This window comes from Oncorhynchus kisutch, linkage group LG24 (assembly GCF_002021735.2).
Source record: "Oncorhynchus kisutch isolate 150728-3 linkage group LG24, Okis_V2, whole genome shotgun sequence".
NCBI lineage: Eukaryota > Metazoa > Chordata > Actinopteri > Salmoniformes > Salmonidae > Oncorhynchus > Oncorhynchus kisutch.
The window spans coordinates 27,532,688-27,548,531 of NC_034197.2; the positions used below are offsets into that span (position 1 = coordinate 27,532,688).

The window sequence follows — 15,844 nt, forward strand, 5'->3', positions numbered from 1 at the left end:
CATTTACAATTGCGACCTGGCCAAGATAAAGCAAAGCAGTTCGACACATACAACGACACAGTGTTACACATGGAGTAAAACAAACATACAGTCAATAATACAGTAGAAACAAGTCTATATATGATGTGAGTAAATGAGGTGAGATAAGGGAGGTAAAGGAAGAAAAAAAGGCCATGGTGGCAAAGTAAATACAATATAGCAAGTAAAACACTGGAATGGTAGATTTGCAGTGGAAAAATGTGCAAAGTAGAAATAAAAATAATGGGGTGCAAAGGAGCAAAATAAATAAATTAAATAAATACAGTAGGGAAAGAGGTAGTTGTTTGGGCTAAATTATAGGTGGGCTATGTACAGGTGCAGTAATTTGTGAGCTGCTCTAACAGCTGGTGCTTAAAGCTAGTGAGGGAGATGTGTTTCCAGTTTCAGAGATTTTTGTAGTTTGTTCCAGTCATTGGCAGCAGAGAACTGGTAGGAGAGGCGGCCAAAGAAAGAATTGGTTTTGGGGGTGACCAGAGAGATATACCTGCTGGAGCGCCGGCTACAGGTGGGTGATGCTATGGTGACCAGCGAGCTGAGATAAGGGGGACTTTAACCTAGCAGGGTCTTGTAGATAACATGGAGCCAGTGGGTTTGGCGATGAGTATGAAGCGAGGGCCAGCCAACGAGAGCGTACAGGTCGCAAGGGTGGGTAGTATATGGGGCTTTGGTGACAAAACGGATGGCACTGTGATAGACTGCATCCAATTTGTTGAGTAGGGTATTGGAGGCTATTTTGTAAATGACATCGCCGAAGTCGAGGATTGGTAGGATGGTCAATTTTACAAGGGTATGTTTGGCAGCATGAGTGAAGGATGCTTTGTTGCGAAATAGGAAGCCAATTCTAGATTTAACTTTGGATTGGAGATGTTTGATGTGGGTCTGGAAGGAGAGTTTACAGTCTAACCAGACACCTAGGTATTTGTAGTTGTCCACGTATTCTAAGTCAGAGCCGTCCAGAGTAGTGATGTTGGACAGGCGGGCAGATTCAGGCAGCGATCGGTTGAAGAGCATAAATTTAGTTTTACTTGTATTTAAGAGCAATTGAAGGCCACGGAAGGAGAGTTGTATGGCATTGAAGCTTGCCTGGAGGGTTGTTAACACAGTGTCCAAAGAAGGGCCAGAAGTATACAGAATGGTGTCGTCTGCGTAGAGGTGGATCAGAGACTCACCAGCAGCAAGAGCAACATCATTTATGTATACAGAGAAGAGAGTCGGTCCAAGAATTGAACCCTGTGGCACCCCCATAGAGACTGCCAGAGGTCCGGACAGCAGACCCTCCGATTTGACACACTGAACTCTATCAGATAAGTAGTTGGTGAACCAGGCGAGGCAATCATTTGAGAAACCAAGGCTGTCGAGTCTGCTGATGAGGATGTGGTGATTGACAGAGTCGAAAGCCTTGGCCAGATCAATGAATACGGCTGCACAATAATGTTTCTTATCGATGGCGGTTAAGATATCGTTTAGGACCTTGTGCGTGGCTGAGGTGCACCCATGACCAGCTCTGAAACCAGATTGCATAGCAGAGAAGGTATGGGGAGATTCGAAATGGTCGGTAATCTGTTGTTGACTTGGCTTTCGAAGACCTTAGAAAGGCAGGGTAGGATAGATATAGGCCTGTAGCAGTTTGGGTCAAGAGTGTCCCCCCCTTTGAAGAGGGGGATGACCGCAGCTGCTTTCCAATCCTTGGGAATCTAAGACGACACAAAAGAGAGGTTGAACAGGCTAGTAATAGGGGTGGCAACAATTTCGGCAGATAATTTTAGAAAGAAAGAGTCCAGATTGTCTAGCCCGGCTGGTGTGTAGGGGTCCAGATTTTCCAGCTCTTTCAGAACATCAGCTGACTGGATTTGGGAGAAGGAGAAATGGGGAAGGCTTGGGCGAGTTGCTGTGGTGGGTGCAGTGCTATTGACCGGGGTAGGGGTAGCCAGGTGGAAAGCATGGCCAGCTGTAGAAAAATGCTTATTGAAATTCTCAATTATAGTGGATTTATCAGTGGTGACAGTGTTTCCTATCTTCAGTGCAGTGAGCAGCTGGGAGGAGGTGTTCTTATACATGGACTTTACAGTGTCCCAGAACTTTTTTGAGTTAGTGTTGCAGGAAGCAAATTTCTGCTTGAAAAAGCTAGCCTTGGCTTTTCTAACTGCCTGTGTATAATTGTTTCTAGCTTCCCTGAAAAGCTGCATATCACGGGGGCTGTTCGATGCTAATGCAGAACGCCATAGGATGTTTTTGTGTTGGTTAAGGGCAAAATAATGATTAAATCAAATTAAAACGTAGCGTTTTTGAACAACTTCCATAGCCAATGTGGGTATTTTTGTTGTTGCGGGATATATCGTTTCACTGGTGGACAAAGCAAATGGGCTGGGTCAACACGTATCGCCTCCTCTGTTGTCGCAAGCTAAACGTGCGCTTTAATTGGGTGGCCCTCCAGTCATTACAATGGGCGTGGAACCTGTAAAAAGGGGACCTCGCAGCAGTAGACAGTAGTTGCATTTACCGGGCTGATTTATTTTGTGATGGGAAACACTGACGACCTATTAACGTTTCAAGTTAAATACTGAGGATATTTACCCGGACACTATGGACATCAGCATTACAACTCTTGAAGATTCATCGCATCTGAAAGTCGTATGACAGACACTCGGGCAGGTAAGCTGCAGAAAGATCAACGGCACGCGTATTTCCCACATCGGATGAGTCGAGGCCGGGAAGAAAGGTTGGTGACATTCCGTCCGAATTGGCAACAGTTTTCTCGTTTATAATTATTTACTGCTTGGACCTAACAGCTATATGGAACGAAAATAAGCAATTGTGGATAAACCGATAAACTGTTCTCGTTTTGCTGTCTCGTCGTGGTTCAACCTTCCTATATACTGTCATTGGGTTCAATGTTGTTTCATTTGGGGCTAGCATCAGTCGGCTAGCTAGCATCATCAGCCGGCTAGCTAGCATCAGCCAGCTTCATTGCCTGCTCAATCGAGTTACGTTAGGCTCCAAACAAATTACCACGAATGTAATAACATTTTGAGTGGGTGTTAGGTAGCTACCCGTTGAGGAAACATAACTAACCAGATCACATTGTCAATTATTTCACAAGCTCTTGCTGATGTGAATCTTATCAGGCTACATTTGATTTAAGCCACTAAGACTACACGTAACATGGTAAACGAAAACCCTGAACACTCAATTTGTATGATGTTGTGTTTGGTATGGTTACAAAAGATAGGCTACTTAAGCCAAAATGAAGGGAAGGGTGGTTGGACAGGTGGGCCTATAACAAATGTCTAGCATTCCATAGGTTGTGTGTTCAACTCTCCTCACAGACCACGTTTACATGTGTACAGTTCTGGATAGTAGCTCATATCCCACTTAAGGTATTATTCGGGATCATCTGTTTAAATGCACCTTTTGATATTCTGCTCATGAGTGTCCCTGTATCCATGAATAAACAGAATATTCCTAATTTAAGTTAATATGGGTTAAATAGTAACTGAAATATGGACACTGACTGTAGGACTACAACTTCTCACATGTAATATAATTCCTGCACAACTATGCATTTCTTGCAGTGAAATTATACAAGTTAATTTTGTCTCCACAGGAGTTGGAGTAATTTCTTTCAGCATTCTCTTGAGAGAATGCGTGTAATGTGTTTATCTTTGACACTGTTATGCAAGCAGACAGTACAGCACATGACCAGAAGTATGTGGACACCTGCTCATTCCAAAATAATGAACATTAATATGAATTCCCTCCCCCCTTGCTGCTATAACAGCCTTTGCTCTTCTGGGAAGGCTTTCCACTAGATATTGGAACATTGCTGCGATGACTTGCTTCCATTCAGCCACAAGCATTAATGAGGTCAGGCACTGATGTTGGGCGATTAGGCTTGGCCCGCGGTCAGCGTTCCAATTCATCCCAAAGGTGTTTGATGTGGTTGAGGTCAGGGCTCTGCAGGCCAGTCAAGTTCTTCCACACCGATCTCGACAAACCATTTCTGTATGGACCTCGCTTTGTGCATGGGGCATTGTCATGCTTAAACAGGAAAGAGCTTCACTAATCTGTTGCCACAAAGGTGAAAGCACAGAATCGTCTAGAATGTCATTATGCTGTAGCGTTAAGATTTCCCTAACTATGAAAAACAGCCCCAGACCATTGTGGGTGGACACGTGCTCATTCAAGGCCCTCTCCCCCTACATTGTAGAGTAATAGTTAAGACATCAAAGTTATGAAATAACACACATGGAATCATGTAGCAACCAAAAGTGTTAAACACACAAACACACAAACATAAATATATTTTAGATTCAAAGTAGCCACCCTTTGCCTTTGACAGCTTTACACACTCTTGGCATTCTCTCAACCAACTTCACCTCGAATGCTTTTCCAACAGTCTTGAAGGTGTTGCCACATGCTGAGCGCTTGGCTGCTTTTCCTTCACTCTGCGGTCCAACTCATCCCAAACCATCTCAATTGGATTGAGGTTGTGTGATTGTGGAGGCTAAGTCATCTGACGCAGCATTCCATCACTCTCCTCTTGGTCAAATAGCCTTTACACAGCCTGGAGGTGTGTTGGGTCATTGTCCTGTTGAAAAACAAATGATAGTCCCACTAAGCGCAAACCAGATGGTATGGCGTATCGCTGTGGTAGCCATGCTGGTTAGTGTGCCTTGAATTCTAAATAAATCACCAGCAAAGCACCATCACACCACCTCCATGCTTCATGGTGGGAACCACACATGCAGAGATCATCCGTTCACCTACTCTGCGGCTCAGAAAGACATGGCGGTTGGAACCAAAAAGTTTGGACTGAGACCAAAGGACCAATTTCCACCAGTCTGATGTCCATTGCGTGTGTTTCTTGGCCCAAGCAAGTCTCTTATTGGTGTCCTTTAGTGGTGGTTACTTTGCAGCAATTCGACCATGAAAGCCTGTTTCATGCTGTCTCCTCTGAACAGTTGATGTTGAGATCTATGTTTTACTTGAACTCTGAGGCATTTTATTTGTGCTGCAATTTGAGGCTGGTAACTCGCATGAACTTATCCTCTGCAGCAGAGGTAACTCTGGGACTTCATTTCCTGTGGCGGTCCTCATGAGAGCCAGTTTCATCATAGTGCTTTATGGTTTTTGCGACTGCACTTGAAGACACTTTCAAAGTTCTTAATGTTCTGGATTGACTGACCTTCATGTCTTTAAAGTAATGATGGACTGTCTTTTGCTTATTTGAGCTGTTCTTGCCTTAATATGGACTTGGTCCTTTACCAAATAGGGATATCTTCTGTATACCACCTCTACCTTGTCACAACACAACTGATTTGGCTCAAATGCATTAAGAAGGAAAGGAATTCCACAAATGAACTTTTAACAAGGCACACCTGTTAATTGAAATGCATTCCAGGTGACTACCTCATGAAGCTGGTTGAGTGCTTTGCACACTCTTGGCATTCTAACACTTGGTTACTACATGATTTCATAGTTTGTCTTAACTATTATTCTACAATGTAAAAAATAAAGAAACCCTTGTGTGGTATGTACAGTGCATTTGGGAAAGTATTCAGACCCCTTTTTCCAAATTTTGTTATGTTACAGCCTTATTCTATTCTTATTTCCTCAATCAACACACTACCCCCATAATGACAAAGCGGCAGGGTAGCCTAGTGGTTAGAGCGTTGGACTAGTAACCAGAAGGTTGCAAGTTCAAACCCCCGAGCTGACAAGGTACAAATCTGTCGTTCTTTCCCTGAACAGGCAGTTAACCCACTGTTCCTAGGCCGTCATTGAAAATAAGAATTTGTTCTTAACTGAGTTGCCTAGTTAAATAAAGATTAAAAAACAACAAACAGGCATAGAAAATGTTGCAAATGTATAAGAAAAAACATTTACTCAATACTTTGGCAGCGATTCCAGCCTTGATCTTTCGAGGGTATGACGCTACAGACTTGGCACACCTGTATTTGGGGAGTTTCTCCCATTCTTCTCTGCAGATCCTCTCCACCTCTTAGGTTGGATGGGAGTGTCGCTGCACAGCTATTTTCATGGTCATTGTTCTGTGGAAGATTAACCTTTTCCCCAGTCGGAGGTCCTGAGTGCTCTGGTGCAGGTTTTTAATCAAGGATCTCTAAGTACTTTGCTCTGTTAATCTTTCCCTCTGTCCTGGCTATTTTCCCAGTCCCTGGCTCTGAAAAACATCCCCATAGCATGATGCTGCCACCACCATGCTTCACCGTAGGGATGGTGCCAGGTTTCCTCCAGATGTGACGCTTGGCATTCAGGCCAAAGAGTTCAATCTTGGTTTCATCAGACCAGATAATCTTGTTTCTCATGGTCTCTGAGTCCTTTAGGTGCCTTTTGGAAAACTACATGCAGGCTGTAATGTGGCTTCCGTCTAGCCACTCTACCATAAAGGCCTGACTGGTGGAGTGCTTCAGGGATGGTTGTCCTTCGAAGGTTCTCCCGTCTCCCCAGAGGAACTCTAGAGCTCTGTCAGACTGATGATCGGGTTCTTGGTCACCTCCCTGACCAAGGCCCTTCTCCCCTGATTGCTCAGTTTGGCTGGGTGGCTAGCTGAAGGAAGAGTCTTGGCTGTTCCAAACTTCTTCCATTTGAGAATGATGGAGGCCACTGTTCTTGGAGACCTTCAATGCTGCAGTTATGTTTTGGTACCCTTCCCCAGATATTTTCCTTCGACACAATCTTGTCTTAGAGCTCTACGGACAACTCCTTCAACCTCGTGGTTTGGTTTTTGTTCTGACATGAACTGTCAACTGTGGGACCTTATGTAGACGGGTGTGAGCCTCTCCAAATCATGTCCAATCAATTTAATTTACCACAGTTGGACTCCACTCAAGTTGTAGAAAAAGCTCAAGGATGCTCATTGGAAACGGGATGCTCCAGAGCTAAATTTAAAGTCTCCATAGCAAAGGCTCTGAATAGTTATTTAAATAAGGTATTTGTTTTTTTATTTGTAATAAATTAGCAAAAATGTCGACCTGTTTTTGCTTTGTCATTATGTGTGTAGATTAAGGAAGGAAAAACATGTATTTAATCCATTCTAGAATAAGGCTGCAACGTAACAATGTGGAAAGGGGTCGGAATACTTTCTCATGTTTCAACCAATCAAAATATGCACCCAAGACAAACAGGTCTTATCAGAAACGTGTTGTCGTTTTTCACAGATTTTAATTTCCTTAACCGGTGACACTGACGTTTTGCACAGGACACATTTTACCATTGTTTTGGAGTTATTGCCTTTTTCTTCCTGTTCCCTAAACAAAACAGACAATTTTACAAGTGTTAACAAGATTACCAATGCATTCATTCTATTGACTTAAGACCTTATTCTGGTGAGCACTTTATTTAGTCTTCTGGGGAAAGAAGTTATGACAGAAGCTGCATGTATCAAAGTATAGTTGACAGACAAATGGCCTACCAAATGTCGGAAATTATAATATGGCATACGACATGTCAGAAATGATAAGCAGAAATGTAAATGAATTATAGTAGGCAAATTATGGACTTCACACAACACCCCACGATATGGGAAACTGAGCCTGCGCAGACCTTTTAAAAACAACAGTAAACGGGATAAGATGTTTACATGCCACAGTATCCGGTCTTAGATCAGCATATCCCAGGGGTCTTATCCAGGTTTTTCATAACTCAAAGCTTGTATCCCGGTTATTGTAAATACTTGAGTATAATAATGGGATATTGGTGTGCATGTAAACGTGGTCACAGACTACTTTAGAATGTTTGCTAATTTGCAGCTTGCAACTAAACTTTTTTTGTCTTGATACTTTGCAACTACTAGACCGTCCCCTAACCCTTTAACTATTTTATCCACAAATTTTAATATGTAACATATCATACAAATTGTAGTGGCCCAGATTTGTCTACTATGTTACATCTACCCTTAAGTCCAGGTTGTTTATTTAGCCAAATGCTAGCTAGCTCTTTATTTTATGTTCACCTGCTAAATGCTGTAAATTATGTTCATTAAATAGCTATCTGGCTAGATACATCCTTTCAGCCAGCTTTTACAACCATTTGTTTTTCAGTGTCATCTTTCCTCTCTGGCATTTTTAATTTCTCAAACTTTTGCTAGTTATTCCTATGTCAGTATGACTGAGCCAGGAAGCAGAAAACAACAAGATTTGGTTTATATATTTTGTTAATGTTTTCAACTTCCACTCCTTTTTTAAATCTTTCAACACTGTTTTTAAAACATTTTTTTGTGCTTCTGTTTAGATTGATGTGCACACTGACATCGTTCCGTTGATACCCCCATGCTGAAGAATTGTTACCGGGCGTGTGCTGCAGATATTCGGCCCCCACTCCATCTTCACTTTGGGAATAGCCATGGCAATCATCTGGAAACGTCAGTGACTCAACAATTAAATCGCCATGGAATCGGGTGCCGAGCCCGATGGCTTTAAATACCCATCTCTTCCCAATTCACAATGTGAACTCAACATAAATATGTATGAGACTATCAGAGACGGAAACGTCACTAATATGGACACTTCGACGGTCGTGAGAGGTGGGAGCGACCCAAGTGCATATCCTCCATCGAATTATCAGCGGATCGTGCGCCAAAGATTCATCAGGAGAAGTTTGTGGTTCTCAGACTCTGATGAGCAGGCCTTTGAGGTGCCAGAATGTGACAACCGGAGTAAAATCCTCAACGTAAGCCTGCGCACGATAGTTGACAGGACACGGGGGGCTCTGTTGGGGCCACAGGAGAGCTCCAGTCCCGAGAGTCAAGGGGGGAAGAAAGACAGCGCCACAGAGAGCGCCAGCGCTGATGAGAAGGAGAAGACTGTGGATAAATTGAATGTTACATCCACCGACGGCAGTAAAAACACTGTCAGAACTGCTAGCGAGGAGGAAGAGGCTGAGATGAAAGCTGTTTCCACGTCCCCTGGGGGACGGTTTCTCAAGTTCGATATCGAGCTCGGGAGAGGGTCCTTCAAGACGGTCTATAAAGGTCTGGATACTGACACCTGGGTGGAAGTTGCCTGGTGTGAACTTCAGGTAAGATGCTGTACCTCTATTTGTTTTGCCATAGTGTCCTGATGCTCAAGCACTTCACTGCAGTTTGTTGTGAATAAGAAGACTTATTCCATCTGCTCTAACTTTTAATACATTTAAAACATTTTTTATAGTAATGCAGCTATGGGTTTAATTTGGACAACTATAGATTGGGAAGTTTCAATGCACTTCAGTCTATTTTTCCTAAAGGCCTTTTATGAAACATCATCAATATATTAAGTATCAACATGCCTCTTTGAGTGAGTCCTCTGGCTCTCTCTGATGGGTGTCCTGCTCGACTGGTTGGTTTCACCGAGTGATTTCCATTAGAGGGCTGATGCATGGCTCTCACAGTCCTCTCTCTTATGCTGTCAGTGAATGTTCACACCTCATGACAGCATAATGGTGATGTCTACGGGGAGCTGTCAATCAGCTAGACTACTATAGGGAATGGGAATCTACTAAGTTGTAAATGGGTTTCCACTAAATTTTAAATGGTTAAGAGGTCTGTAGGATTGACAAGCATTTGTCACTGCCATTGACCAAGAGGCCTTTGTAGGCTACACTGACTCTATTCTTAGTCTCTCCTTGTTTCAACAAGACCTTAACTGATCGAAGTGTGTTAGACACTGGAAAATCACAAACTAATTATTTCTGACCTCAATCCCGTGCTGCAGACTTCACTACTCTCTCTCTCAGGAAGCGTGGTTTTAAATGAATGACCGTCAGTAACCATGGCTAGGCTCCTCATGGACCTAGTGTCCCTAGTGCAGACCCAAACAAACCCATTTAACAATACAAATGTGCCTGTGTGCTGGATAGCCTATATGCAAATAAAATTTCATATAACACTAAAAGAAGAATTTCCATATTGGGCTGTATTTAAGCAGTCAGACAGTATAGGGTAGAGTGCTTGCGAGTTTTGTCCCAGCAGTATGCAGATGAGGGGTGAATCCCCTGCTGTGCAACAGGAGGGCTGCTGACAGGAAGCAGCTGAAACGTGCTGATGCATGCTGGGAGCGGTGTGGTGGCCCTGTGGCCTTGAAGCTCTTTCAGGTGTGTGAGTGAGATAATGTTGCTTGCTTGGCCTACCTCATGGGATCATGACAAGTTAGCCCAGAAGTGAAATCTCAGGAGTGTAGCTGTATGTCTCCCTCCTATTCAGAGAAGGGACATTCAGCATTGTTCAAGCAATGACACGCTTGGCCCAGAGACAGATTCCTCTTTTCACTGGGATGATGATGCCATATAGGTGATCATGGAATAGAGGAAGCCAATATCTACTCAAACAAGCAAAGTATGACCCATAATTGGACACTGGATGTGGAACAGTAAATCATTAATTCTATAGCCTACTGTTTTCCCATAGATGTGTGGAAACACTCCCTCTAGTGGGCAGTTTGCTATAAAAACACAAACCACCAAGGTTCCATTTTTCCCACTACCATTTTCTTCCTCAATTCTCTATGTAGGCCTATTGTACTATTGTATTGTCGGTTTTTAACAGATAAATGGCATTGTTGACAGAAATGCTGCCCTGCTCAATGGTTTTCATCAGAACGCTGATGCTTTCTGGTTCTTTCCTAGGACTTTTAGCCTAATTTATTAGAAGCATTGATTAGAGCTTGAGGTGGCCCTGTTGATTGAGTCACATGTTGGTGCCTTAAGTCATTGGAAATGGTAGTGTTGCATGCATCCTATAGGACAGCGGTGCTGAACTCTTACCCTACGAGGTCCGGCGCCTGCTGGTTTTCTGTTGTACTTGATTATTAACTGCAACACACCTGGAGTCCCAGTCGAAATCAGTTCCTGGTTAGAGGGGCGCAATGGGAAAACATGCAGTGGATCTGGCTTCCAGAGTGGAGTTTGAGGGATATAGCACCTAATGTGGGTGGGTGTCTCTGTGTAATCTAATTATGGACAGGCATGTGAAATTGAACATGGATCCACTTAGACTGCTGCAATACAGTCTATTAGCTAAGTTAGATTCAGCAGCATTTACAGTAATGCTGGGTACTAGGGATGAAAGTGCCCTGATGGCCTATAAAGGGCCTGTTTTACAGCTCACTGTCTGAAGGGCCCAGACAAGCCTCTAGAGTTTAATGAGAAAAAATGCCCTCTACCCTGCCGTCACCCCGACGCCTCATTCACCCTCAACAGCAGTGCATGGTAGGCTCAGCTACTGTGCACGTTAATCAGTGTGCACATTTGGCCCTCAACCGGGCACGTGGGTGGTGCCAGCCCTGTGTTGTTCAGTGTACTCTGTGGTGCTATGCGAATGTTGCTGGAGCATTTATTGTTTGGGATAGAAAGAGGGGAACGTCTCAGTGATTTTCCACTGTTTCCCGCCCTGTGTTGGTCATGTGGCCCTTCTGCCTGGAAGTTTAATCTGGTCCTGTGCTATCTCTCCCTGTTGGTCTTTTTCCCCCTCACTTACTCTCTCTTGCTCTTTCTCTCTGCTACCGGCTTTCTCTTGCTCTCTTCTCAGGCTTGTCTCACTTACTCAGTCTCTGCCTCTATCTACATCACTTTCTCTGTCTGCCCTGGCACCACACAGATGGCAGAGGGACGGGTGCTGATAAGGGAGAAATTCCATTCTCACACATGTATGTGTACCTGAGGCGCATACGCATCCTACATGTTAATGTATGTAAATTGTAAAGTCTAATATTCGTTGTCGGACTCTTACTCGGCTACTAATCATCAAGGTCTGTCACTCACTCTTGGAAGTTCTTTGGTTCTGACTCACACTAGCTCAGTTCTGTTTTAAGATGGTGTGTAATCAGGTCTTGCACACATACAGGGTTGAGTGTGTGTGCTGGTATTTGGCAGGGTGCATGCTGCTCTGCAGATAAAATCTGCTGTTGTGCTTCTGAATGCAGTGATTGTGCTGACACCATGGCATCGGAATGAAACTTGCTCTCGCTGAGATAAGGACAGTAACTGCACACCCTTCTGTAACCAGTTCTACTGGGCGTTGAGCATACTCTGACCAAAAGTCTGGACTTCCTGTTTTGGATTGAGACCTATTGTTAAAGGCCCAGTGCCTTCAAAGTGTGAACATGTATATAAATATACTTGGAATAATAGTGTGAAAATGATAATGCCCTTTAGGGGTAAGCAGTCTGAAAAGTTGGCATAAAATGTTTTGCTGGGATGGAGTTTTGGCCTGCCTGGCGACCACCAGGTGGTACGTTTGTTAATTGACCAATAAGAAAGAGTTCTAAAAAATCTCTCTGCCAATAATGGCTAGTTTGTAGTTTTCCACTCCCAGGCATTCCTAGGCAAATTCTTGCTTGAGAAATTGCTCTTTTACTAATAAGCTATTTTTGTTTTTTGACCATTTTTAATTGAAAACAAATCCAATACGGTACTTTGTGGTTTGTGTAGTGTGTGTGCACTGCAATTTACAAGTTAGACACCTTTGTTTTATTTTTCCAAGTTTGTTATTGGTCACAGCCCATGGGGCAGTGAGAGAGGTACACAATGGCTCTAACAGGGCCTCGTCAGTGGCTGTGTCCTCCAGCATGTCAGAGCTCCTTTGTCACAAAGCCATGGTGAAGTGGGCCAAGCCCGTTACAGGTGTCCTGTTGTCTAAAGAACATACAGGACCAGGCTATGCTCGGGGGTAGCTGTAGCTAGAATGTGTGAACTGTGACCAAGGCACAAAGGCAGTGTGTGAACTGTAGAAAAGGCCTTGACTAGTTCATGACAGAGTTAGTCCTTGTCATATGTATGAAATGGTGAAACTCACACTGACAAAGCCTAGCAGGTGTAAAGAAATGGTAGGCCTAGTCACTGACAGAAGTTTCCTTAGTGGGCCAACCGTATCACAGACCTGGAGTCGTTCTCTCTGACAGCTACTGTCGGATCCTGCAGTCCAGAGTTTTTACCACAAAGGTTATACATGTACATCGCCTTGGGAAAGTATTCAGACCCCTTGACTTTTTCCACATTTTTGTTACGTTACAGCCTTGTTCTAAAATGGATTAAAAATATATATATAATCCTCCGCAATCTACACATAATACCACAACTGAAAACAGGTTTTTAGAAATGTTATACACAGTTGAAGTTGGAAGTTTACATCCACTTAGGTTGGCGTCATTAACTCGTTTTTCAACCACTCCACACATTTCTTGTTAACAAACTATAGTTTCTGCAAGTCGGTTAGGAAATCTACTTTGTGCATGACAAGTCATTTTTCCAACAATTGTTTACTGACAGATTATTAAACTTAAAGTTCACTGTATCATAATTCCAGTGGGTCAGATGTTTAAACACTCTAAAATGACTGCCTTTAAACAGCTTGGAAAATTCCAGAAAATGATGTCATGGCTTTAGAAGTTTCTGATAGGCTAATTGACATCATTTGAGGCAACTGGAAATGTACCTGTGGAGATGGACCTGTGGATGTATGTCAAGGCTTACCTTCAAACTCCGTGCCTCTTTTTATTTTTTAAATATTTTTTTACCTTTATTTAACCAGGCAAGTCACTTAAGAACACATTCTTATTTTCAATGACGGCCTGGGAACAGTGGGTTAACTGCCTGTTCAGGGGCAGAACGACATAATGGGAAAATAAAATCAGCCAAGACCTCAGGAAAAAAAAAAAAATGGTAGACTGGTTCATCCTTGGGAGCAATTTCCAAACGCCTGAAGGTACCACATTCATCTGTACAAACAATAGTACGCAAGTATAAACACCATGGGACCACGCAGCCGTCATACCGCTCAGGAAGGAGACACGTTCTGTTTCCTAGAGATGAACGTACTTTGGTGCGAAAGGTGCAAATCAATCCCAGAACAGCAAAGGACCTTGTGAAGATGCTGGAGGAAACGGGTACAAAAGTACCTATATCCACAGTAAAATTATTCCTATTACGACATGACCTGAAAGGCCACTCAGCAAGGAAGAAGCCATTGCTCCATAACTGCCATAAGAACCAGACTACGGTTTGCAAATGCACATGGGGACAAAGATCGTACTTTTTGGAGAAACGTCCTCTGGTCTGATGAAACAAAAATAGAACTATTTGACCATCGTTATGTTTGGAGGAAAAACGGGGCTGCTTGCAAGCCGAAGAACACCCAATCGTGAAGCATGGGGGTGGCAGCATCATGTTGTGGAGGTGCTTTGCTGCAGGAGGGACTTGTGCACTTCGCAAAACAGTTGGCATCATGAGGAGTAAAATGATGTGGATATATTGAAGCAACATCAAGACATCTGTCAGGAAGTTAATCTCTCTAGGGTATGTGGGACGCTAGTGTCCCACCTGGCCAACATCCAGTGAGATTGCAGAGCGCCAAATACAGAAATACTCATTATAAAAATTCAGAAAATACACCTATTTTACATGGATTCACAAGAAGTTAATCTTTAAACCTAACAACTGTCAGTTTTCAAAAATGCTTTACGGCGAAAGCATACCGTCAATTATTTGAGAACATAGCCCAGCAGACAAATTGTTACAAACCGTAACCAGCCTAGTAGAAGAGTTACACAAGTCAGAAATAGAGAAAATTAATCACTTACCTTTCATCTTCATATATTTGCACTCCAGACATTCATTTAATCAATAAATGTTCCTTTTGTTCGATAGTCTCTCTTTATATCTGAAAACTGAAAACCTCTTTGTTTTTCTTCAGTAATCCACAGGCTCAAATCCAAATTATATCTGTGGAGTTCATAGAAACATGTCAAACGATGTTTATATTCAATCCTCAGATTGTTTTTAGCCTAAATAATCAATAATATTTCAACCGGACAATAACGTCAATATAAAAGGTAAATGAGAAAGGCACTCTCTCTCGGTCGCGTACATGAAAAAGCTCTGTGACACGGCAGGGTCCACTCATTCAGATTGCTCTTACTCCCTCATTTTTCAGAATACAAGCCTGAAACCATTTCTAAAGACTGATATCTAGTGGAAGGCATAGGAACTGCAATTTGAGTCCTAAGTCAATGGATACTGTAATGGCATTGATTAGAAAACTACCCAAAAAAAGAAGTCCAACTTCCTGAATGGATTTTTCTCAGGTTTTCGCCAGCCAAAATAGTTCTGTTATACTCGCGTTTATTTTAACAGTTTTGGAGACTTTAGTGTTTTCTATCCAAATCTACTAATTATATTCATATCCTATCTTCTGGGCCTGAGTAGAAGGTAGTTTTAATTTGGGCACGCTTTTCATCCAAAATTCCAAATGCTGCCCCCTACCCTAGAGAAGTTAACGCTTGGTCGCAAATGGGTCTTCCAAATGGACAATGACCCCAAGCATACTTCCAAAGTTGTGTCAAAATGGCGTAAGGACAACAAAGTGACGGTATTGAAATGGCGATCACAAAGCCCTGACCTCAATCCCATAGAAAATTTGTGGGCAGAACTGAAAAAAAAGTGTGTGAGCAAGGAGGCCAACAAACCTGACTCAGGTACACCAGCTCTGTCAGGAGGAATGGGCAAAATTCACCCAACTTATTGTGGGAAGCTTGGGGGGGGGGTAATCCCTTTTTAGAACAAGGCTGTAACATAACTGAATGTGGAAAATGTCATGGTCTGAATACTTTCCGAATGCACTGTATTTGCTATCAGAGAGCCTGGAGCACCTGAGCACCGGTCTTCTTCCCTCTCTCCCTCCCCTGACTCAGGATGTGTGACTGATTTTTGTGGTGGAAATACCATCTGAACAATGCAACTCGACTGTGAGACAAAGCCTGTCTAGCCTGTCAAAACCAGCTTGTGGACGAGTGCTGGTCTGGCTGACGCCAACAAA

At 43.0% G+C, this 15,844-nt stretch overlaps 1 protein-coding gene across 13 annotated transcripts in view; it reads left to right on the top strand.

The window, feature by feature from the left end:
• Positions 1-2,487: 2,487 nt before the first annotated feature.
• LOC109869015 (serine/threonine-protein kinase WNK2) overlaps positions 2,488-15,844 on the top strand; it is a 64,666-nt gene continuing 51,309 nt past the window's right edge. For 11 of the 13 annotated variants that reach the window (XM_031803577.1, XM_031803582.1, XM_031803584.1 and 8 more), the window contains exons 1-2: positions 2,488-2,758; positions 8,290-9,075. In XM_031803577.1, the coding sequence (XP_031659437.1) occupies positions 8,446-9,075 (630 nt within the window). In that variant the 5' untranslated portion in view covers positions 2,488-2,758; positions 8,290-8,445. The remainder of the gene's footprint in view (positions 2,759-8,289; positions 9,076-15,844) is intronic. The other 2 variants (XM_031803578.1, XM_031803589.1) reach the window with 2 other exon arrangements.